This window comes from Amphiura filiformis, chromosome 16 (assembly GCF_039555335.1).
Source record: "Amphiura filiformis chromosome 16, Afil_fr2py, whole genome shotgun sequence".
Classification (NCBI taxonomy): Eukaryota; Metazoa; Echinodermata; class Ophiuroidea; order Amphilepidida; family Amphiuridae; genus Amphiura; species Amphiura filiformis.
Genome location: NC_092643.1, coordinates 43,527,854 through 43,555,163, shown reverse-complemented (window position 1 = coordinate 43,555,163; position 27,310 = coordinate 43,527,854). Strand labels below are relative to the sequence as shown.

Below are 27,310 nucleotides of genomic sequence, written 5' to 3'. Positions count from 1 at the left end.
AATGTGGTGTAAAGGGGGATTAAGTAGCTATCCATTGATATGCAACACGATATGAACATGTCACATGGTTTGTGGGATAGGCTTTTACGACGGGAATTCATAACAATTAGTGGGTTTTTAGCGGGTTCGCCGTCGGACAAGGGTCCGAACCCGCTAAAAACCCGCTAAATGTCACATGGTTTTATTTTCGCGGATGAAGATCACCCGCGAAGACATTATTAAGTGATGTCATCAGCCCTACAACAAAAGGCGAGTAAAGTCCCACTGCTAATTTTTTTAACGGAAATGGTTCCGAATTTGACAACCCAAATCATGCAAGTTATTTTTGTGGATTATATAGCTTCATTTCTATTGCTAGATTATTTATTTACCTAATCACATATTATTGTAAAGATGATCTAAATTGAACAAAATATCCAGCTTTCACAATAAACTCGCTGGAAAAGTTGGGCATAAATCAGCTGAAAGGGTTACTTTTGTTTATACATACAGTGCATAGAAAATAATTACAACTGATTTTTTTAAATTTTTGTCTCATACTTGTCGTTAAAATCAATCCTAAATATTTAAATTATCTAGATAAATCATATAATACATAAAAACATTATTTTGGAATTTTTGGAGTGTTATGACGTGAGAAAATAAAGTCCAATTTAGTGAAAATAAAAAAGGCGGTGAACAAGGACGAAATTCCAAGATGGCCGCTCATAGAAACATGCGTTGATATTTTGTGTCAAAGTAGACGTAAATAAATAAAAACATAATGATAGTGTGCATGTCATTTCCTACAAAGAAATGATCATATTTCAAGGACTAATATTCCCAACATTCTATTTAGTGAACTTGAGGTAAATCTAAAATTCTACCCAAAAATACGAGAAAATAGACGTTTTTTACGACGTAAAGTGAGGCTACTTTTTGAAGCTTATGGCATGTTTGATACCGAATATCGGAGACTTTGACGTGTATTCACTGTTATGAAAGCCATAAAAATGCACCTTGTTAACTAACAAATTCCCATTTAAAGTCCCACTCCTAATTCACACCTTTTTTCACTTTCAAAACCGGTGGGACTATCATGACTATACTCGCATCAGTACGGTACTAGTAATTCCTTAAATACCTCGCGAAAATGTCATTGATACTTCCAACCGCGAAAATATCTGTCCGCGAATATTTCCACTTATACTACATGATAATACGACGTAGGGAGGAGTGCATTACATTTGTTTCTGCCAGTCAGATGTAGCATCCTCATGCTACACATACCATGCCAATATAGGATACCGGTATACTTGTCTCCAACATACATGTATGTTGATATATTGGATCCGTGTACAGAAAAACTTCATTGACAAAATGATTAGCAGCAATTTTTGGATATTTATTTTCATGTTCATCTGGTGTTTTATGAATGTTGTTGAATGTTCAGGTAAGCCGCAAGTTATATAATTAATACCATGATTACAGGTCGAACATTGCAAGTCACCGGGCTAAAATATAAATAAAATGGTGCAATAATTTATAGGTGTACCCCCAGGGTGATGAATTATAGGGGGTAGGGCAAAGATTTTAGACAGGCCAAAAAAGGGGTGGGCGTTTTTGGCAGGTCGAAAGGGCCGGGGGCAAACAGTTTTTGGCACAGATATTTTCGGCACCGTTTCTATATAGCTATATCCCCCCTTAAAGGTACAGGAAAACATTAGGAACACGTTCAAATATGGAAAATTTCCTGCTCACTGGGCTCGCACTATACATGTATGATAAGACAATTTTAAACTGTTAAAAGATAATGAAAATCGAAGGGGCAAAGTTTTTTTGGCACGTCAAAAGGGGTACAATAGACGGCCAAAGGAGAGAGGATTATGTTTTTACACGAATATAACACGATAGTAATGAAGTTTATTAAACTAACATATGCCCTGCAAAAATCAAGACTTTAGGTGCTGTAGTTTTGTCACAATTTGAGATTTTGAATAAAACGCAGGAACCGTCGTTTTATTATTACGATGGAACTATTAGTCGAACGCGTTTACACAATGTTTGCAACACACTGCGGTGGTAGCTTTCTTTGCTTTACATCAGTTACCCGGCTCAAAATGAAAAGGGGTCAATATCTTCAGTTTCAGTTTCAGTTTCAATTGACAGTAATATCTGACAGTAAAAGCTAACATTTTATGGAAAAGAAATACTAATCTATTTTTATGGAAATGTTACAACATGGCTTTAAGTAAAAAAATTAAGTGAAAACCAACAAATCCAAAATATTATGTATACTCTCAGGATCCTTAATAACTTTGTTTGTAGTGACTGAGATGAAAGATTTGATTGAAATTCCGACACCCCTGCTGTTAGATGCAAAACTGAAAAACCACGAGTGTCCACCCCATTTCTTGTCTGTCAAAGAAGAATGGGTTTCCTGTAGAAAAACAATGTCAACATTACGTTTATGAAAATAACTGAAAATTTCTTACGTTTAAAATTATCTTGAATCCTTCTGAAATGAAATGTGCTAAATTTTAAAGCCATGTTTGAGCATTATACAAAAGACAAAATGTTGACAAGTCATTGAAGAGGGGGAAAGATGGTAAGACCAAGAAAAAAACAATACCATCACAGCCACAGACAAACAAACAAAACATTAAAACATACATACGAAAACCATACCAATAGGTCAGAACCTTGGGATTTTTTGAGTTCTAACCGGTAAGCAGAAAAGTATGTGGTATGGTTATTCCATCAAAAGTTAAATGTTTCATAGCAAGTGACATTTGAAAAACATGGTACACGATCAGTCACAGTTCACTCCAGCTTTTACTGGTTTGAAAAATTGGGAAAGATAATGCATTTAACATGTTTAAGGGATGGGGTATGAACGTGTGGACAGTATTTATTGTGGGACATTAGAGCACATCAGACATATTTGTTGAAATTCGTAATGTAATACACATTTTATGGCAAATGATTAAAAATTGATATTTTTGATATTTAAAAGTATTCGAAGTAAACTTGATAAATCTGATGATTTATACTTAAGTGTATGTAGGTGGGATGAAAAGCTGACGATCAATTGAAAATTTTGACATTTCGTATTGAAGATATGGATTTTTTTTCCCAAAAAAAAAAAAAAAAAATAGGTCTTTTTGGGAAAAAAATCCATATCTTTAATATGAAAGGTCAAAATTGATCGTCGGATTGTCCTCCCAGCTACATACACTTTTAGATTTATAAAATGTATAAAATTAGATTTATAAAATTTACTTCGAGGACTGTTATATATCTAAATATGTGAAAAATATCAAATTTTAATAATTTGTCATAAAATTTGTATTATATCGTGAATTTCAAAAAATGAAAATTATTTGATATCAGAAAGACATTCTTCGTATTCAGAATGCAATTCGATATGTCTGATGTGCTCTCATGTCCCACAAAAATATTGTCGAAACGCTCAAAACGCTCATTCCAGACCCCTTAAATAAAAGTGGTAAAGAATGGTAAGGAATGTCACATAGTTCCCACAAAATTGGAAAAGATAATCGACTCACTGTAATCAGTTCATAAAAGTCCAAATTTGAAATAAAAAAATTAAAAATCAGTGATAATTTCCAGGAATTCAGGAATGCATTGACTTGACAAAATGCATATTATTAATTTTGGAAAAAGAAAACAAGGAATGGATGTGAGCACAAAAATGATGCATCATTTATCAGGCACTGTGCAATGTATCTTTTTTCCACCACAATTTAAATTGAAAAGGGAAATGTTTTGAATACAGGGTGTATCAAAATGGGGTGTGGATAATGTGCGAGTTGCGAGTGTGAGTTGTGAGTTGGGAGTGCGAGTTGAAATCTACGAGTAGCGAGTTGAATTTTGCGAGTTGTCAAAGGAAGTTGCGAGTTGGCTTGAGAGTTGCGAGTTAACATTTGCGAGTTGCGAGTCAAAATTTGCGAGTTGCGGGTTGAAATATTGTGAGTTGCAAGTTGAAATTTTGTGAGTTGCTATGAAGAGTTGCGAGTTGAGTTGATTTGCGAGTTGTTCACAAATTCAACACACATCAACATGATATTCTTCACATTCTGAATGTTCTGAACTTCCAAAGCCATAATGTGTGATTTGCTCACAGCTCACAGTTTATTAACAGAATTAATATTAATTAACTTAATTAATATAAATTAAATGTTTATCTTTTCCTAATATTAATCTTCAAACTAACCATGATGCAGTCATGTGTACAGTAGAATTAACCACGAACTTTGCAGGACTTAAACCCCATTAAAAGCTATTAAACCAAGATAACACTCATTGAAAATAGCTCAAATGATTAAATCAGATCTTCTCTGGTTGTGCACATGTGCCTGTTTTATATGTGCGGTATCGCAATGAGCTGGTATGATAGCTTCAGTTGGGTAACCGATTATAAAGAGAACGCAAGGAAACAATGGTATGTGGACCTTTGTTCACGAAATGAGACAATGGTCTGCTTTTTGTTAACCAGCATTCTTGAAAATGAGCAACATAATGATTTTTGACTTAACACGGTTTGGAAATAATTTCTTCATATTTTTGGTGTTATCTGTCGTTAACATATCCTTTCTAAAACACCAAAGTGCGCATATTTCCAAACATCTAAATTAGCTAAAAATTTAGGACATGTTACAAAAGGCTAAATTTTCTAGAATTTTAGAAGAGTACTTTTAATATTGGCCGGTTATTTTTCACACAGCGACGTTAACTAGGCAATGTACTATTACCTATAACATACACTAAAACACCAAAGTACGAATATTTCCAAACATCTAAATTAGCTAAAAATTTAGGACATGTTACAAAACTATATTTTCTAGAATTTTAGAAGAGTACTTTTAATATTGGCCGGTTATTTTCACACAGCGACGTTAACTAGGCAAATCCCCATACTTCTAACGTACGCTATTTGTAGAGGTCACGCGTCAATGGTAAGAGCACTGTGTATTGTGTATAGGAAAACGGACAGTAACTGCAGTATGCAACTTAGCGCTAAATTATACTATAATGTAGTATTAAAAGAAAAAAGTTCTATACAGCATATTACCCCAATATATGCTACTGATCTGATTCCAAGACCCTGGACAACAAATTCAGGCTACAATGTGCCCCAATGACCCACTTCTCAATGCAAAGCATATACACCAGAAGGAATTAACTTCCCCCATATACGAGTCAATTACATCTTTTGCCATGGGAGGGGGTAGTAAGTATTAGGAGTAGAACCCCGGTATTTTTTATTGTATTCAGTGTTACTTTGTTCTCCTTCATTTTAAACCACTAGGGATGATTATACCTTCGTTGCATTTCATGATATGCCCATTTAAGAGCAAAAGGTTAGTCAGTAAGTTAGCAAGCAAGTAACATATACTTCTATAGGGCGTGCCTGCGGATCACCAAAAACAGAAGAACCAGGCAGTATTCAGAGTATCAAAGTTTAATGTCCGTCAATCCAAACTTGGTTAAATTCAAACAGTCAAAAAAAGTTCAGGCACAAATTCAGAAGTTAACAAGCAGATTGAATAGGTAGGCCCCACTGCATTAGTGGGGTCATCAAGGTCAGTCTAGCCTATTATCATCTGAATTACCAAGAGCATGAAGAGCAACTTGCTACTCTTGATCTTAGCCCTGAACTTCTACATTCTTGAACTATTTTTCACATGCACTAGGATCCACAACATGCTCATCTATCAGGGCACATTTCTTTAACCCCAATGCAGTTGCACATTCATTGTTTGACCTTTGAAAATTTGGGTACAAAAACTCATACTATGCCACTGGGATGAGGCCATTGTGGTCCATAGTGATGTAGGACCTATCATGTCTGCAGCAGATTGTCTGACTGGTTGGCTGGTTCTATGACATTAGCCCAAGAGACCAGGAATCAAATCTAGGGCTGAGAAGAGGAAAACTATTTCTTATTCTTCAGAATCACTTTAGGCTGTTAGGCTCAGTAAAATGTTTGCCTGCACAACACATAAAGCCAATGGAAAATGGAAGATACTTCTGAAAGAAACGTCCTGAATTTATCCCGGTAATTAATCCCCATGTTTGTTTTGTATTCCTTCTGTACTGATTACCTTTTCTAGATGTCTGTTAAGGGATGGGGTATGAACGTTTGGACAGTATTTATTGTGGGACATTAGAGCACATCATACATCTCGAATTGCATTCTGAATACGAAGAATGTCCTTCTGATATCAAATAATTTTGATTTTTTGAAATTCGCAATGTAATACACATTTTATGGCAAATCATTAAAAATTGATATTTTTGATATTTAACAGTGCTCGAAGTAAACTTTATAAATCTGATGATTTATACTTGAAGTGTATGTAGGTGGGATGAAAAGCCGACGATCAATTGAAAATGTTGACCTTTCGTATTGAAGATATGGATTTTTTCCCCAAAACACAAAAACAATTTAGGTCTTTTGGGGAAAAAAATCCATATCTTCAATATGATAAGTCAAAATTTTCAATTGATCGTCGGCTTTTCCTCCCAGCTACATACACTTTAAGAATATATCATTAGATTTATAAAATTTATTTCGAGGACTGTTATGTCAAAAATGTCAAAAATATCAAATTTTAATAATTTGTCATAAAATTTGTATTATATCGTGAATTTCATAAAATGAAAATTATTTGATATCAGAAAACATTCTGCGTATTCAGAATGCAATTCGATGTCTGATGTGCTCTCATGTCCAACAAAAAATACTGTCGAAACGCTTAAAACGCTTTATTCCAGATCCCTTAAAGCTACAAATAATTTTATAAAATTATAATAAGATAGAATAATCAAAATTTAATTTTATAATACTTATTACTTGCTAGGGTTTCCTAAAGCTTATTTTAATGCTGTCATGTTTGTTGTTTGAAGGTAGTACTTTGAAATTTTATGCACTTTTGTTCAAAATATTGTGGGTACATGAGTACCTACTGCAATCTCGCACCCTAAAAAGTATCACAATCCGTTTACAACATCAATAGGTCACCTTACAGCCTACAGGGTCATATTTGGACCAAGCACATGTCATTCAACAATTTTTGAGAACTTTAAATCCCATTAAGCCACTAGTTAGATTCAAGTGACTTTTAACACCCAATCCTTAATTGTGTTGACAGCCAGTGTTAACTTGGTTAATATGTCTATTGGTAAAGTAAAGCAAATGGTGGAACTTCCAACACAGGACTGGCCTTGTACACACGCCCACACGCCAATGGCGTGAACTTTTGCTTTTGGGCGTGTAACTTTTGAAAAGTACAGGCCCGACATGCGTGTGGCATTTTTAGCCTGAAAAGTGCCAATTGCATGCGTTCTTTTATTTTGTATTGTTTTGTGAAGCGGTCAATTTTAGGAGAGAGTAAAAACACGTTATGTTATGTTTCTTATTATTTTGTGAGTGGATTTGTTTTGTTATACAGTAAGCAAAAGAATTAAGGTTCACCCCTGTATATTCTAAATAAAGACAAATGTGTCAAAATTAAAACATGCAGCCGATGCCTGTACTCCTTAGGTCTGATTTAAGACCTTATTTGTTGAAATTGGTTGAGAATTAAAGAAACGGTGATCCAAAACCTAATGAAGATACGAAATAAAAAGTTGCACTTTTGTGTTCTAATCAATAAAAGCACGATGGTAGTTTTTCGTGCTAATCAATGAAGGCATGGCGCAAGTTCTCTTGTTCGCGAAAGCTTTGTGTACAAATCAATAGGAGATACAATGTGGCAAACTGCAACTTTTATATTTCCATCTTCCTTTGGTTTTTTGATCGTCGTGTCTTTGTTTCTTGAACAATTTCAACAAATGTGGTCTTAAATTTGAGCTAAAAGATGCAGCTCTTGGCTGTTATTATGACAATTATTCCAATTATGACACATCTGCCTTTGTTTAGGATATACAGGGGGTGAACATTACTGGTACCTTAATTATTTGGCTTACTGTATATTGTTTTGTGAGGCCATCATTTGGGGGGAAAGAGTTTTGCCTCACTCACATTCACGTCCTCTACTGACTCTATACGTATGTACGTTTTTATGTTTGATATTGTGTTGTGAGTGGATTTCTTTTATTTTATATTCTTTTTTGAGGTGGTCATTTTTAGGAGAGAGTAAAATGCTTTGTATTATTACATAAAGGTTTTTTACGTGTGAGTGTGATTGTGAGATTTTGCCTCAACAAGTGGAATTAATTTCTTTGAGCAATTTTATTGTGATTTTACATATATTTTATATGGGTTTTTTTTATGTCTTTTAATGTATTCAAATGTAGTAATTTGGCCTACGGGCCGCGAATTTGAAATATATAAATTTAATCTAAATCTGAATCTGATTTCAAACTTGCTAAAATTGGCAAATTTCGTTACAATCATACCAAGAAACCGAACCGTAAGAGCAAAATAGGTCCCGTATTGACCGTAATCTATTTTGATGAATTACCTGGGTAACGAAACATCCTAAAGTGTGCAAATCTATTTTTATTTGAATTGTTGTATCAAAACTGATGAAAAAGTACCTCTTACAAATTCCAAAACCAATACTAAACTAGAGGCAAATGGTGGTCTTAGACCACAAACCTAGCTGGGGCATGTTGGTGTTTTGGAGGTATCTGACCCCTGCAAAATGGTCCAAGAATGTTCCCCTTTGTTGTCACCGAGTTTGAGTCCCGTACTCCTTACATATGTCCAGAAAATGAAATTCCAAGAGATGACCCCAGATAACCTTTGACCTGACACATGCACAGTGTTCCCCTAGTCAGTAAGTTTGTTGTCACGGAGTTTGAACCCCGTACCCCTTACAGATGTCCAGAAAATGCATTTCGAAAATTTGACCTCTGCATGACCTTTGACCTGACCCCTGCAAAATGTTCCCTGGTCATGATTGAGATTTGTTTTCACTGAGTTTGATCACATACCCCTTACAAATATCCAGAAAAAGAAATTATAAGATTTGACCCCGGTTAACCTTTGACCTGAACCCTGTAAAGTGTTCTAAAATGTTCCCTTGATCCTTAAGTTTGTTGTCACCAAGTTTGAGCCCCATGTACCCCTTACAGTTGTCTAGGAAAAGCATGTCTAAAATTTGACCTCTGCATGACCTTTGACCTGACCCCTGCAAAATGTTCCCTGGTCATGAGCAGACCCTGGTCATGAGATTTGTTGTCACCAAGTTTGAGCCCCATACCCGTTACAGATATGCAATTGTAAGATTGTAGGATGTTGCTTGTGGCAGAAGAAGCATTTAATTTATTGACAGAAAGAAGAAAGAAAGAACGGATAGAAAAACAGTACCTAGCTCGGGGTGGGGGGTTGGCAGAAATTAAGTGGGTCATGGTCAGGGGAGTGAGTTGGCAGAAAATATGGCTAAGTGGGTTATAAAGGTCAGGGGAGTGAAACTAAAACAATTCATGCAGGACCTATACTTCTATGTTCAACTGCAGTAGTATTTTGTTTATCCGTATCAAGTTACTATACACACAAATATTTTCACTGGCCATAGACATACCCGAGGCATCCAATAGCATAAGAGGACTGTTCAGTGAGGACGCCGCCCCGCTAAAAATTGTACAGTTTGGGGTGACAAAAAGGACATGCCACCTTATATCATGCTTATGTTGGTCGGTTAGTATACCCGGGGCCACTCCCATTGTGGCCTGTACACCATCCGCGATAATCAACTTTTGAAAAGCACCCTAAACAAGGATTTAACCCTTGGCTAAAACGACACCCTAAACAGGGATTTCATTCCTAACATCAAATTTCATACCCTAAATTTCATTTCCGCGTATTTAGAAATTGCAATTTTGCTACCCTTTTTTCCAATTTTTCATGTTTTTGACACCCTAAACGCGATACGCGCGTATCGTGCCTACCCACTAAAAACGACCCTTTTTACGCGTTTTTACGCCTTTTTACGCGATTTCATTATCGCGGATGGTGTACAGGCCACAATGGGAGTGACCCCCGTTGTATAGCATCTGCATTTTCAATTACTTGTCAGTATACCTACTTTGGGCAATTTCACTGGTGCTTATTTGACCCACCACTTGATGTTTAAAACAATAATTCATACAATAACAGTGAAGAAAGTGGCTCCACCAAATGCCTTCAATTAGGTCTTTACTTTACAAAATTTTCTCACTTCTATCTGAGCCCCCTCAGACAACCACTGGCGTGCGCAGCTTTATGGGTACATAATTATAAAACAATGCACAATAAAAGTCAACATATCCACAAATGGCTTCAATTTGGCTTGTCTTTTCGCAAATTTTAGGCTTTTTCAAATTGAAATTTTACACAATAATAGTGACAAAATGGTCAACCAAATGCCTTCAATTGGGTCTTCATTTTCCAAAAGTTCCTAACTTCTGAGGGGGGGGCACATCAGACACCCCCTGCATCGCACAGTAAACAAGGATTTAACCCTTGCCTAAAATCAATACCCTATACAAACAGGTAACACACGCTTGTTTTCAAAACCATAAACAGGGGTTTCATTCCTTCAAATTCCATCAAATTTCATACCCTAGTAAATTTCATTACCGTGTATTAGCAATTGCAAGTTTGCCACCCTTTTTTCGAATTTGACATGTTTTGGACACCCTAAACACGGTACGCGCGTATCATACCTACCCACGAAAAACTACCCTTTTTACGCGTTTCTATTATCGCGGAAAGGCCACAATGGGAGTACCCCCGGGGTAAGGCTAACCATGTCTTCAACCTACATTTATTCAACTAACTTAATAAGGGACTTCACTTACCAATAATAAATAATTATCAACCCGGGTATCAACCCCCGGTATCAACCTTGCTCATCATTGGAGAGAGTTCGTCCGATATCATTTGGATATTGTGCCACGATATTACAAAAGACAGTGACCACGAAAGACAGGTGACTGCTACATACAATGTATTGTACAATGTATACAAGTGTATTACTTACCTTCAAACGCAATCCACTTTAAAATCTTAAATTATAAACTGATATATAAAACCAGGACACAACAAAATGACCAACTCCAACAAATTCTAGGTCAAATTCTATACAAGTATCCAAATTCACAGTCCTCACATAGATGTCTAAGACCTTGGTAGTTTTCCTGGATTGCTCACAGCATCAAGACTTTATTTCTGCTCTGGCGGTGGGCGGTAACCTTCTGAAGAGAAAATCTTCACAACCTGGTGTTCACCATTTAAAATGCTCACAACAAGATTTTCCACAAAACAGGTGCTATCCAATTTCACCTTGATTCATACTAGGGCTACTACATTTATAAAAAGGAGGTAAAGTTCCCCTCCTATACATTAGGCCAAATAAAAAAAAAATTCAAAAACCCGGACATAAACATGTTTTTTATTTTATTTGGCCTTATACAAAACATGCAAAATGATACTACATTTTAAAGTTCCCTACAATGAAAATAGCAAGACCACTACTTTACACACTTCAATACCACTGCAGATGTCACTAACTATTATTAAAGTGATATTTTAATTGTCCTTGCCATATTCAGGTCATGGTTTCAAAAAGTCCAGCACAATTTATACTCCAACCACTGTGTACTCCAACCAACAAACACTATAAACCAGCCGGCAGCCCCTACCTAATTATATGTGACATACTACATCAAATGTAAGGTGATACCACAGTGCTCCGGCACCGAATTACCTAAATGTATCATCAGGGAAGTACTCCTGCACTTTTCCAACAGACATATATACTACATCAAATGTATTAAGGTGATACCACAGTGCTGCTGCACCGAATTACCCAGTAGATATTCCAATTACTACAGTTTTAAAGGCTTTCATACTATTGGCTTTCATACTATTTCCACCAACCTGATATTAAACAAACAAACAAAATAGGCCAAATTAATCCATTTCCCCCCTCCAGGGAAGCCCCCCCCCCGTTTAACCCTAGTCCATTTGAAAGCTATTTTTGTGTTATAACCATGTTTGATAAAATTGTAAAATACACGAACACTAATTGTTAATGTTTTTAAACCACACAAATCAGGAACTGTGAAGCAAATATAAAACTAAATGTCACATGTTTTCAATCAAACAAAATAAGGTACATAGCCTACTCTAAGATATACATGTACGTATAAAACAATAGTTTCATATAATTATACTGGTACTAACATTGCAATTACTAATCAGCCCAAAAACACCTTCATTACAAAGAAAGAGACAAGAAAACACTACAAGAACATTTTAAACCTGCCACATTAATCAACTGTTTCCAAACATACAAAGCAAGCAATACTTCCAATCATGAACTTCAAATAGTAAACACAATGTTAAATCCAGAAATTTCCACTACAATTACTGTGAAGTAGAGCCTTTAACACACCTGGTTCATATCAAACATCACATTCCTATTACAAAGCCCCTATATAAATATGCCTTTACTGCTTCTCATATTCTGTCACAGTTTCAATACATAAACAAACTCTGTGTATCCATACCTTCAGCCTCACTCACAGGAAACAGACACATCATTTATCGGTATAACATTTTCGTATTGGTGCTGCCCTATCTATCTACCTATTGTGCAGAGCTACTATGGTATGGGTTCCTCGTACTAACTAAGGGGCAAAACAGACACATCATTTATCGGTATGACATTTTCGTATTGGTGCTGCCCTATCTATCTACCTATTGTGCAGAGCTACTACGGTATGGGTTCCTCGTACTAACTTTGTTGCCAGCGGAAGAAAACGAGAAGATTACAGTGGTTTGTTGCCAGCGGAAGAACCCGACCGATTACAATACCTAGCTGGGGGGTGTAAACCCCCCAGCTAGGTAATAAAACCTTGAACCAACCCAGTTTAAACATGTACCGTTTTGTATCATTGCAGCAGTCACATGTAAACCAGCCTATATCTATGCTGACCATATGGTGTTGCAGCGTGAGCCGCATGGGGCAGTGTTATGGGGTTACACTGACCCGGGGTTCTCTGTTAATGTCACATTGAAGGGAGTCAACCATGTATCTAAAGGAAAAGCAGGTAATGATAATAGTGTTAACAGCGACTAAAAACACATTGAACTCTGAAGTTGAATTTATACTCCATCGCAGAGCGATGACGATTGGTATCTAACCAATGAGTGTAGCTTGTTTTTTGCTGCGTTGGAAAAACACGCTACCTCATTGGTCAAATACCAATCACTTGTCGCTCAGCGATGAAGTATAAATTCAGCTTAACAGCAGTTTTCACAAAAGGGGGCTCTATTCGGGGACTTTAATCCTGGCCCAGTTTACATATTAAGATATGGTGATGGTCATGTGACAACTGATTTAATTGCCGTAATTTTCAAGGTCATTTGACCGTTTGATCTCTAATCAAGACATGGCTACCAATATCTTGTAATCTGCAAATACATCTTATTTGCAAGAACAATTTGCCGGGACAATTTGAAAGGGTTTCTGAGGTGCGTCGGTACGGTGCGAGACGCAGCTAGCATTTTAGGGTTCCAATATCAAAGGTGTTGCTGATTCCACATTTTTATATACAGGGTGGTCCAAAAACATCTTTACTTAATTTCTCTTTTCTTTTCATTATTATTTTCTCTGGTTTTTTAAACCCGGGGGAGCGCACCTGTTTAAAAAGAGTTGCATATACGCTACTGTATTTCGACCGCTTCACTCTGGAGCCGCATGGGGAATTTAATGTATTAATTAATGGAAAATCTCAAAATTGCTTCTTACAAACAGAACGAATTTGGCTGCAAAGAATTGATCGCAAATTTATTCTGAAATTTTTTTAGATCCATGTGAACCAAATGTTGGTATATGGAAGGTAGTGTTACCCCTCAACCAGCTGGTGGGCCGTTCACAATTGACATCACTTGTTTTGATGGACAAGGCAACTGGTCCAGTATTCAACTCCAAGATATCTTGTTTGGTGATGTATGGCTTTGTAGTGGCCAGAGTAACATGGCAATGGCTGTCAGTCAGGTATGTTTTATTCCCAGAGCTCAGATTTAGTTATATAAATTTGGTTAAATCCAAATACTGTAGGTGTAAGTCGGGAAACATAATGCCCCCCCCCCCAAAAAAAAATCCGGTTTAGAAAAAAATGACCAAACTCATTTTAAGGGCTCGGATAGCGACGGGCTCAGATAGCGACACATCAGACATATTAAATTGCACTTTTAAAACTAGGAATGTCCTTCTGATACCAAATGATTTAATCACATATTAAATACATACTTCATGGCAAATGACTAAAAATTGATCATTTTTAAATTTAAAAGTCCTCGAAGTAAATTGCATAAATCGAATCATAGTGTACTGTACGTGTATACTCAGTACATGTAGCTGGGATAAAAGCCGACGATCAACTGATTGAAAAGACATAGATTTTTCCCAAAATACCTAAAATTTTCAGGGTTTTTACCATTGAAAACATGAAAGAAGATCGTGATTTGTAGTAAACAGATACACTTTCCGAACATTACAGGGTTGAATGTGCCCAAATAGGTGATTTATTGGTCTTGACAACAGAACATAAGACTGAAAACACACATTTAAATATCTGTTATTTATTTTTGTATAGCATAATGTGTAATATAACAAGAAATATCTGGTTTTAAAAGATGTTGCAATACTAGTGTGTGTAGTTTATCAATCCCATGTTACATAACACAGAATAGGCTACACAATGAACTACAGGTGTTGCTTAAAATTAATTAGTCTATTCGCTTCCAGGTGCGACATTTAATTAAATGAATATGATCAATTGATGAAAATCAGTAATATGAAAATACTAATATTAAGAAATAAAACGTAGTCATTCAAGACACATTCAAGAGAAAAGTGTGGCCATAAACCTATTCCTGTATATATGCCTTATTCTTTTACCGTTTGTCAAATATTAGGGTGGCACTACCAGCAACTACACACATTTACAGTTTTATTTGTTGATAACATACTAACATGGTCCACACTATAGTCTTGTATACTATAGTCAGCTAGTCTCCTTAGACCCCAACGTCAACCAAATATCTGCACTGATCATTTATATTTCGCACCACTGGTGAGGGAAAACTGAGCACTCAGGGCCATTAAGCTTTGTTCCAAAGCCAACCTATTTTCCATCCAATAGAAAGAAACAATGAAAAACTATTCAATATCCTGTTTCCTGCCGCTGGGCCTTAACAACCCCCCAACAATGTTTGTCATAACAAGTTTATATTAAAATGATAATAGCCCATTATAGATCTATTATAAAAATCCAAAGGATGAATGGCATTTAATTATAAATAATACAGAACAAACTTAAAAATACTATTACATATACACAACATTTCATTTTAAAAGGTGACTGACAATTCACAAATCACACTAGCAATAAAAAGCATTATCCTTGTTTAAATATAATTATAGTACAAACTTAAACTATAATTACCCAAGCACATTATTTAAAAGTGACTGAACACAATGCAAAGCCTCTCAAACCCACACACCTCTGTAAGATGGAAGAACAAAATGTTTACTTAAAGCCATAATGTGTGATTTGCTTCACAGCGACGCCCTCAATTCTCATTTCTACTTTTGCATAATTATAATGCCAAGTGGTATACTAAAATACCACGTAAAAGACTAAGTCTGAAGGGCTTTAATAACAGTAAAATTTAACTTTTTGTATTAAAACCGGGTCGACCCGGTTTTATTCAGAGTTCAACGATCGAGTACTTGCTAACATGTATCGTGGATGTCAGCTTGTATGTACACACGTCGAGCGCGATGCTTCGTGCAGTTACATGTAATACGATCGGCGAGCGTAGTACACGCATTGTAGACGTTGGAATGAATCGTAATTTTCTTCGTTATACCTCATTTGTTTGGCTCGAAATTAAAAGGGGATAATGTGATCAGTGAAAACAAACATTAAAATAAGAATCTATTCTTTATGCAAATCACACATTATTGCTTTAAGAGTAGAATAGCTTCATGCATTATATCAGGGACACACAATCTCGCCAACGTTATTTACAGCATGCCTAGAAAGCATTTTCCAATCACTTCCGTGGGACGAAAAGGGTGTCAAAATCAATCGAGAGAAGTTCAACTATCTCAGATTTGCGGATGATGTAATAATCATAACAGAGCTAGAGCCTGGAAAATATTGAATCCATGCTCAGAGAGTTCGCTTAACATGCTTAAGCTAGTAAAGAATGTGTCCTCAAGATGAAAGTGCAGAAGACAAAAATATTGCAGGCCCCTCGTTCAGCAACCAATAGTCAGTCAATAGTCAATGGATGCAACAGTTAAGAATGATCAATGATTATAATACCTGGGACAGCAGTTTCATCAGTCTGACGGACAAAGTACAAGAGCAGGAAGTAATAAAGAGAAGATTTAAGCTTGGATGGAGGAAATATGACAAACCTAGTAATATCATGATAGGGGATATACCAACTTGCCTGAAAAGAAAAAGTGCTCAATCAATGTAATTATTATCAGGGTCTTGTGGGAGACCAGTTTTTGTAAACTGAATGAAATACCCTGAATAAAGATTGTTATCTTATCTAATGTATCATCCCAAACTATTACATATGGGACTGAGACTGTGACGCTTACCATTACTCGGTGGTCACTCGATAGTTGGCCCAACAATAACTTGTTCTAGATCCTTCACACAGCTCAAAGAGTTTGCCATGTTTTGCCATGGATAAGTTCTGATAAATCCATTGACTAAGGTAAGTGACCATTATTGAGGAGAAGGCCCATGGAGTACATTGTATAATCAATATTTTTGACAAAAGGAGTTGTCCTTGTCAATTTGTAGCCATGTGCTTTTGATTATTTACATAGCTTCTCCAAATCACTGTGTATACATCCATCCCAAAATCTGATTGCTATTATTATATGGGTGAATGGACAACAAAAGAATTGCTTTCTCTACAGGGCCTGTAATTAACCAATTTTTGAACTGGCCGACTGATCTTTATTGAGCGAAGTATCGTGTGTCCACCAGTAAATGCAGCAAAAATGGAAAGGAGCTATACAAGCGGCACAGCACATGGAACACAACATGGAACGAAACACGTTAGGGATCACTTACCAAGACAATTAGACAAACAAATGGGTTAGAGAACAAATAAAGATTCAAGACATCTTGGAAACAGCTAAACACAGGAAATAGAATTGAGCAGGTCACATCAGTAGCAGAACAGACAACAGATGGAAAACAGCAATTACTGTATGGAGACCTATGTTGGGTATAAACAGGACCGGCAAAAACAATACAAGAGATGGAGAGACGAAATAGACCAATACTGGGGAACAGTATTGGGTCAACATCGCTAGAAACAGAGCTACCTGTGGCTTTCGTACAGCAGTAGACTGAAAATGGCTGATGATGATGTCATTTTGAAATTTGATCTTTACTCATGCAAACTATCATTTTATATTGATCACATGTCAATTGCCATCGGTATTTCATAATTCCTAAGCAATTCATAATCTTCCACCTGTCGTACTATAAAATCTCATTTACGTTCTATTCCAGGCATTGAATGGAACAGCAGAATTGGCGGCATCTGTCAATTATCCCAACGTCAGGGTGTTATCAGTCAAAGCAGAAGTGTCATATACACCATACTATGATTTAAACTCAACAGCATCATTATATCATCCATGGGCAAAACCAGATCCAGGTACGAGTAACTGAATTTTTATTAACTTTGGACATTGTTCCTCCTTTATCAGAATGCTAAATGGAAAAGATTACGAGACTATTTCTCCCCTGCAACAGAATGTTTCATGTTACCCACCCCACCAGCCTGCAGGGTTTGTAGGATCCATGGCGGTTAGGGTTAATGCCCATGCTAACGGGGAGCGTTGCTGTAGTGCGCAACTGCCCGTTCGTCGTGGTTGTGGCAAAGGGCAAAAAAGAGAGGGCTAACGCGGCAGGCGTGTTGAGGAGACCAGGAGGCGCTGGAAGCTGGGACAGGGCTGCTGGTTTATATCCCAAACACTTTATACACCCATTCCATAGGGGGTGGCTAAATTTCTGGTTGTCACCTTTTGACCATATGGGCCTGACCAACCCTAATGCCCTGGGGTGGCCGGAGGTGACCTACGTGTTGCCCACTGAAGGGGAAGCACCCAGTCTGTAGAGTTTGATTCAGAACGGTTATGGTTCGATTTACACACATGCTATGAAGAATTCTAAGATTATAAGCCAAATCGGCATTGGAAGTTTGCAATGCATTGTGGGACGATTTTTGCAGTTTTGGGACACTTTGCCCTCTGACCTATTTTGAAAATTCAGACAAATTGCTTTTTTGTGGGTACAAAATATAATCTAAAATGTTTTACAAGAATGAAAACAAACCCAAAAAACATCATTATTGAATAAATAAATTATTTAGATATATTTAATGATAACATTATGACAGTAATAAATTATTTAATAATAATTACAATAATTTCCCCGATATGTCAGAGGTCAAAGTGTCCCAATAGTGCTCTCAAAAACCAACTTCACCAAAAATATTTGAAATTTGGGCGAAAATCAGGCTTTTTATGATTTTTTGAAAATTTTGCATTTTTTACCATTTTTGGTGCAAATTTCTCAAAGTTGGTCAAAATTCCAAAAAATAAAAAAACGGTCCCTAGATATTTTTATCTAGTTTTTAAAAATTAATAAAAAAAAATGTTTTGGGCAAACAATTTTTTGTTACGTTGCACGAAAAAATTTGGGCCAAAAAACCCGTTTTTTGGATTTTCTCCAAAAATGAGCATTTTGGCCCAAATTGGACCTCACAGATGAATTCATCAAGTCATTTCCATTCTAAAAATGTATACTTTTATATTCTTTAGACTAATAATTTAGCAGTTATGAGGCCCGAAAGTTTTCATAATTCCAGGGTTCAGACCAACCTTAAAATGGCGATTGGTCTTATTCCTGACCTTTCCTTGTACACAGATTCACTAGGAGTCAATGCCGTCGAAAATTACACCTACTTTTCTGCTGTGTGCTGGTTCTATGGTCGAGACTTATATGACACATATAAGGTCCCAATGGGAATGATCTCCACTAACTGGGGTAGCACTCCTATACAACCGTGGTCCTCACCAGATGTGTTCAATTCTTGTGTGGAAAATGCTACAAAGGCGGATGTTACAAAAAGCAGGTGAGGATACTCATGGCAAACATATACTTTATAGTACATATAGTAGGCCTATATTTAAAACAACAGTCACAAGCCTTATTATTTGCAGCGCTTGGTAGCTTGGTACATCTACATGATCTACAGGTCTTCTTTAGTCACTGAAGAGATTGTTCGACTTATTTTGATATTGATAGGTTTTGGGAAAGTGACAGTCTCTGTCCAAGCCGGCTTTGTGCTCCCTCGTCACTAAACAAACTGTGTGTCTGTCTGTCAGGGTGTCTGTCGGGGTGTAGGGGGGTGTATGGGTGTGTGTCTGTCTGTCTGTCTGAATTTTATTCAGGAATTAATGTTTTTGTACGTTTTGGTTAAAATTCCATCTCATAGAAGAGCCCTTAGCCGGTTGAGTTTGAGGTGTTCGAGTCACTCACGAAAAGCAACATACATCATTCTTGCAGCGAGGCTGTAGCGAGGCCGTAGCGGGGCTGTACCGCGAGGGGTTTGCCCACACATCCCGCCACACATATACCACCATAACTAACACTCTGCTTCTTGTTGTGATGAATTACGACGTTTCACTACAAGTAGTTTATTTTTTTGTTTGGACAGATGTGCATCTGAAACGGAGAAAGAATTTGAATATAAACCATATTTTAAAAATGACACTGTTTTGTGGAATGCGATGATTCATCCATTTGTCAACATGACCATCAAAGGTGCTATATGGTACCAAGGTGAGTGGTCACTTATTTGCTTCTCATGTTTGGCTTCGTTTGTTTGATATTGATTGTTGAGGTTCTATAATATGTGGCAACAACAGATCATTGAGAGCATTATGCATGCTTACTATTTAGTGATAGTAGGCCTTTGAATCTTGAATCTTTATTTCCATAATAAAAACAAAACAAAATGCATTGTAATTACACATCAAAACATAAAAATACAAAGACAATTATGGAGGAGATGATTGAAAGGCCAATAGGCCGGGGGTACTCTCTTGCGATCCCATCTGGAGCAATAGACCGCCCCCCCCCCTCATGAGGAGAAAATTCGCATACTATCCTGATCATAAACTAAAGAGATACAGACCAATCACCAACAGGCAAAGTCCCCGTAGCATCACGCGTAAATAGGAGGGCCAATTGTTTCATGGTCTTTCGCGTAACGCGAAGATACACAACGCACGTTAAGATATCTGATACGATATCCGTTTTCGGCCGTTTAAAGTCTGCAGTCACTGCAGATATGAAGCTCCCGCACTGCAGATTTTGGAGACAATTTTGTAACTGCAGTATCATAAATTCGGATAGCAAGTTGCAGATTTGACTTCAAAACGGCAATTGATCGAGTTATCACTCCTTCAAGTATCGACTTATCGAAATACTTCGAGTGCCACTTACAAAACGCGAAGGCATATAGGCACGCAATGCGTAGCCTAGTGATTTGGTACACATGGTAAATCGAACGATCGGCCTTCATGAATATCATCGGGAATTCTCAGCATTCAAAGCACGGAGACTTTTCCAGTTGGTGAATTGATCCCGATACTTATATCCAGATAGTATTATGTCCATTTATACATGGGCAACAAATTTGCATGTGCAACACAATCCCAGTGCTATCCAGATACCAGTATCAAAACCCCGCTATTGGTATCGGATAGTATTACAACGCCTAAAATATTTTGCTATGATAAAATTGTAAAATTTCTCTACTTATTCTTGATGTTGTTGCCCATTGTAGGTGAATCCAACACTTTTTTAGGGACAGATACTTATAGCTGTTTTTTTCAAGCTATGATAAGTGACTGGAGACAGAAGTGGTATGCAGGATCCTCACAACAAACCAATCCATTATTTCCTTTTGGATTTGTACAGGTATGTTTTTAACATAAATTTTAACATAAGAGACCATTTCACTATTATAGGCAATAGAGTCTAAATTCGATATTCGATATTTCGATCGACCAGTGATGCTTGGTCGACTACCAATTTCCAAAATGAACTTTGGCAAAGGGTTATTGTTGTATTCAGGTATTGTGATGTACCCTGTATAATCCTGTATCTTGAAATAGGGGAAGTTACCTTATAATAATTAAGCTGGTTACTCAGGGAGTATTACAAAGTATGGCAATGGAGATTTCGTACAGTGCTACAAGTTCAGATATTGTGTGAAGAAGAACTGGATGGATCTCGCCGAGCGCAGATGTCATGGTTTATGTGAGTCACGACAGAAGAGCTGATGCCGTTGTGACAGGAAAATTGGAATATTGCAACGTCTCAAATCTGAGCAGAATTGTCAAAGTAGGGCATGATATGTTAATCCATGCCTGATAGTGGTCTACAGGGTCAATTTTAGAATGAGATTGCTATAGTTCCAAATATTAAATATGGGACTTTTACTTATAAAACAAAATATTCTCTCTGTAGATAAGTACATCATGGGTACCACAGTTTGGGGTGATCAACAACTATCCAGTCATCAGGTGGCATCAGACAAACGATGTGGGTTATGTACCTAATGCTGGCATGCCTAATGTCTTCATGGCTGTAGCATTAGATCTCTCAGATCCAGAATCACCCTATGGAGCGTAAGTATGTTATTATTCTTTAGCGTGGTTTCCACATAAGACTCAAGAATATTTGAAAGAAATTGTAGGTAGATATCACTGTCATCATGGACACTAAACACTCGTTTTACCACAAGGGGGAGTTGTACCAACCCTCTCCCCGACAGATTTTTATCCCGGTGTACTAAAATGCTCAGTCAAATAAACTAAACCATCCATAAGTTCATCCATTGAGCTTATTTTAAAGAACAAATTTTAGTCCACACCTTACCTGGGAGTAGAGTAGAGGGTTTTTTGGGGGTTTTTTTTGCGCCTACAAAAATATTCAGAGTGCAATATGAGTTTAAATTGATATATAGATTAGAATGGCAATTGCCTTTCATATTTAGCCAAAAATCTGGTGACATTTTTTTAAAGCCATAAAACATTTTTGGTCTATGTGTAGGGTATTAGCGAAATAGGACCCGGGGGCACTCAACACAAACGACAGTACGGATATGTTTCCTTGAAAGACCCCTGTTTTTGGACAGCGCATCTCCGAAAGACCCCTAAATTTTACCAAAATAGAGCATTAAAAGACCCTTGATTTTGATAGTTTTAGTTCTAAACAGCTAAAAGACCCCTAAATTGCTAATTCCTCACATTTTTAAAGGCTTTTTCAGGCGATTTACAACTAGAAAACCAAGAAAGACCCTTGATTTTAACTTTTTGCAGCTCCAAAAGACCCATCTTTTACCGGTACGCCGTTAGCTCCCAAAGACACACCACTTCAAATTTCCGTGGAGAATACCCACCAAAAATGCACAATGTCCCCCCCTCGCTTTGAACTAGCGGATACAGAACTGTACGATTACAACCTATTTCTGTCATACAAAGGCCCTATTATGAACTTAAAATTGTATAAACATAATTTTGTTTGAACAGAATCCATCCACGATATAAACAAGATGTAGCAGCACGTCTTGTCCAAGCTGCCAGGGTCGTAGCGTACCAGGAGAAAGGAGTGATATACCAAGGACCATTCCCAACTAAATTCAATGTAGACAGTCAAGAAGAGACCATTGATGTGCAATATAATAATAAGGGTAGTGGACCCATTCGTCTAGTAGGACCCCTCAACAACACATTTGAGGTAACTAACTTTGAAGAATAACTAATGTGTCATTAATTTTGTAACTTTTTTAATGAGTTCTCTTCTCATATTCATACATGAACGTGTAACCTGTGTCTAATAAAGGACCCTTGGAACCTAGATTTTGTTTTAGACAAAACCAATGCAAGGATGATTCATAACGCCAAAGATAGTATGTCTAAATATTGACATGCGCAAACCTTTTGCGGGGCGCATTTGTCTCGTCCGTCCCCCATTTTTTAACAAAAAAAAGTCGATAGATTATGTTTTAAAAGTATTTGTTTGAAAAATTGTGTTATTAACACTTTAAATCAGTGAATAAATTTCATTATGTGTTTATGAATGTAAAAGTTCGGAGCAAAAAAGAAAAGGAAATAAGTGCATTCCTCATTGGATTTAATACCCCAATCCAAATGCAGAAAGCTTCTTTTATGAGAGCACCTATATGTTAAAACCAGGGTTGTAGCTCAATGATGCCGTTAGTTTAAACACATACTATGGATATTTCCTTTAAATTTCTTTAAAATTTTACCGCGAATAGCCAGTAAAAGGGGTACTAAATTTCCCCCAGATCTTATATTCACATACCACTGTCAGCAGTAGAGATCCAAACCCGGGGCTCCAACCAAGCCATGTATAATAAACCCTTGCCCTTCTTCCCTTGAACCTCGCGCCACCGGTACATACATTTGGTATGTGGTAAAATCCCACATTGGCATCTCATTCCGGCATCTCATGCTGTAATCGGGGTTTTAATGCAGGGGTCAATTTCTTATCAAGAAAGCTTTATTAACCTTTATTCTTTATAGTACCTTAGTAATGTTAAATCATGACGAATTCTTGAGCATTGGTGCCTGCTTCATGGATGGAGTTTATGCCAGGCCATGGATAGACTGTCTGAGGGTATGAGTGTCTGGTCACTCATAGCGTCTAGTCTTAATGGTCTTCCCAGCAAACACTAAAACGTTTTCGACATCATTCGCAAAAGGTTATAAAATGTTTTACAGAAAACGTTTTAATGTCGGGTAATATAAAGGGTATAAAACGTTTTCATAACATTAAAAAACATTTTTTGATAATCTACTGCCCAGCAAACACAAAATGTTTTACTGAAAATGTTTAAATGTCGGGTTATATAAAGGGTATTAAAACGTTTTAATAACATTCCAAAAACATTTTTGATAAAAACTTGATACAAAACATTCTAAACAGATTATTTTAGAGTTGAAAAAATAGTTTGAGAAAAATGTTTGCGCAAAATATTTGCAATAACGTTGTAAAATGACCTTTATATAACCCAACATTTAAATGTTATTAAAACGTTTTGAGAAAAACATTTTAAGAACATTTATGTGTTTGCTGAGTACAAATATTTTAACATAATGTTATTTAAGTGTTGACAACCCGGGTTGACAAAATATTTGGCAAAAATGTTTGCAAAAATAATTTATAATAATCATTTTGAACACTTTTTAAAAATATTGTTGTAGTGTGTTTCCATGACCTTTATATAACCCGACATTTTAATGCTATTAAAACGTTTTTACCTAAACCAAAATATAATTTATTTGAAACGTTTTTAAAACGTTTTTGTGTTTGCTGGGCTTACTCTACCATGCACTGAGCACTGATATTTTATCCCATTTGATATTTACTTATTTTCACTTCATAACTGGTCAATAATGACATATGGTATGAATACATCAGGAGAAATTATAGCTGACAACTTTTCAAAAGGTTATGTCCACGAAATGAAACAAAATGCTGCGCCACCTTTGCTGTTGGGATCAACTAAAGCAAACGAAGGTCCCTTGACAGAAATTCATATCATATCAATGTGTGGCAATTTGGGCCATTGGCAATTGAATATATGAATACAAAACCCACCAAGTCCATACTTTGGCCCAATTGAGTTTTGAGCATAGGAAATTGTTGCTATACACAGCCCTGTCATATGTATGAAAGAACAACTCAAATTCATACTGTGTCTATTGAGCATGTGAAAAATAGCATGTATGAAATAACCACCCAAATCCAGGATTTGAGTCTTGTAACACATTGATTGAAATCCATCCATTATGTATAAAAGTCCACTTGTAATACATTCATCATGTTCATTGCTGGAGAGTGATTTTTGAAAAAAACATTACTAGAGGTAATCTCATTCCAACATGGTTGTCTTTGTATCAAAAAAAACACCCAAGTCCAGCATTTAAAATGAACCCCCACGAAGTCCCTGAAATGCTAATCGTCATACCTAATACAGTTTAACCCACTCATTTGCACGATATTGACCAGGTAAATCTAACTGAAGGAATTAAAATGATACACATGTTTTTTTCTCAAAATCACTTCCCATGGACTTGGGTGGGTTTTGAATTCATGTATTCAATTGCTAAAGTTGATCAAACTTATTTTTGACATTTCTTGTTGAATTTCATTCTTCCAGGTATGTTGTTCTAATTATACTGAATGCCAAGAAAATGATACCTGGATTGATACTACTGTGACAGCTCTGACTGGTCTGTATTCCATAAGGATGAACTATACCTGCGAAGACCTTGATGCTGTTGCTATCCGCTATCTATGGAGTGATTATCCGTGTACTTTTAAGAATTGTCCAGTGTATAACCAAGATGGCTTCTTACCTGCACCACCATTTTGGTTACCATTGGACTATTCCGTTTCCATTGGCAATTCGGCCGTAAAGTTTGGGGGTTTCAAATTTCTAATTTGCTTCTGCCATGTGTTTCTTTTTGCATGTTTTTACTTTCCGTTGGGAAGATATTAAAACAGGTGCAAAATGTCTTTATCTATAGTATAATATCATCGTCACCGCAAAGTATAGCACTTTTTTTGTTCAATGTGTGACATTTTTTGACGGTTATAATAATAATCAAGTACACTTGGTCGTTACCGTAAAGTTGGACATGACAAGTGTGGGTATGAGTAATTATGTTGTTGCTTTATTTGACGTATAATTACGATGTGTTGCCCAGTGGGTATCCTTCGGCATTCCGAGAATTCAAGGGTCGAAGTCTTCACAGAAATCAAAATTTAAATGAAGAAATTTCATATTTCTAGTCCAATAAATCAGTACTCACTGTGGACGTTTCAAAGTCTAGCAGAATTCTTTCTCAACACTATTGTTGTTGTGATGATCTTCTGTTTACCGCAGACGATACTGGTTGCTCAGTAACGTGGTTGCCACTTCGTTTTCCAAGAAGTCCGTCAAATGCGTGACTAAGATTGTATTGCCCCTCATCCCTGTTCATGACGTTGTCTTGTTTCTTGATCTGTATTGCTTCTTTTATTCATCATTTATATCTGTCGTCTATTTGACGAACTTCTTGGAAAACGAGCTGGCAACCGCGTTGCTGAGCAAGTTACTAAGTTGTTGAATTTGCCATGTCAGAAAACATAACATAACATAACTAGAATAACAATCATTTAAATTGGACAATGTTAACTGTATTAGTAAAATTGCAAGTGCGTTGACTTTTGTCAGATTTCTGCCCGTAGCGTAACTATACATTTTTGGGTTCCTTATGACCAGACGAGTAATTAGTTATATTTAAAAAAATGGCAAATTTTATAATTTTGACTTCTGTTTGACCTACCAAAATGCCCGACATTTTGTAGAGGGCAGCCTAAGCCAAATGTGTTCAATATCCTTCAGGTATGCCAAAAACACTTTCAATTCACCTTTGGTCCAAAGATTTGGTCACCAAACATCTCTTACCATAGCGGCGTGCTTCCTTATCACATTAAAGTACAACTTTTGATTTCGTTCCTTCCTTAGGTTTTAGATCACAGTTTTTTAAATTCTCAACCAATTTCAACAAATCAGAGCTAAAGGGTGCAGGTACTGGCTGCTTGTTTTAAGTTTTACATATTTGTCTTTGTTTGGGATATACGGGGGTAAGTATAACTGGAATCTGTATTATATATTAATTATATACCTGGGACAACAATAGATAATCGTTTATAGACTGGTGTACTAGAAGTGTGTTTTAAGATGATACTGCATGTTATAATCATATAAATTCTTGTGACCATTTGCATTAATAGATAAAATTAATATTCTACACTCTAATTTTTTACTATTCATTTTTATGTAATAGAACCTACTGATCTAGTATTTGTTTTGATGAGATACACTGTTCATTTTGATTAGGTATATTATCACTTTGAACCGACAATAGTTTTATTTTAAGAAGTAGCTATACAAATTGACAAGATCTCAAACTCATTATTTGACAAGATTACCCAAATCATTTCGAGAAGATTGTGTTATTTACCTCTCGGAAAAGACCAACAATTCAAATTTGATTTTGTTGGTCATTTGTGAGAAGAATTTGTTCATTTTTATAAAAATGTCAAGGCAATCTTATTAAATTTGATGAGTTTCTTGTCATTTTGATGAGACTACCCTCACCCCCCC

At 36.4% G+C, this 27,310-nt stretch overlaps 1 protein-coding gene and 1 long non-coding RNA gene across 2 annotated transcripts in view; both read left to right on the top strand.

Moving 5' to 3' along the window:
* The window catches only part of LOC140136042 (uncharacterized), a 35,650-nt gene extending 8,340 nt beyond the window's left edge, over nt 1-27,310 (top strand). Inside the window, exon 2 of the long non-coding RNA XR_011856606.1 lies at nt 26,732-27,310. This is a non-coding gene — a long non-coding RNA (uncharacterized lncRNA). The remainder of the gene's footprint in view (nt 1-26,731) is intronic.
* On the top strand, nt 1,267-27,310 carry LOC140136041 (sialate O-acetylesterase-like). Its single transcript, XM_072157743.1, has 10 exons — nt 1,267-1,432; nt 12,901-13,050; nt 13,811-14,000; nt 17,560-17,707; nt 18,982-19,189; nt 19,775-19,899; nt 20,909-21,042; nt 21,595-21,755; nt 22,659-22,866; nt 25,316-27,310. Exons 3-10 carry the CDS (start codon nt 13,836-13,838, stop codon nt 25,655-25,657), a joined length of 1,491 nt encoding a protein of 496 aa, XP_072013844.1. The 5' UTR covers nt 1,267-1,432; nt 12,901-13,050; nt 13,811-13,835; the 3' UTR covers nt 25,658-27,310.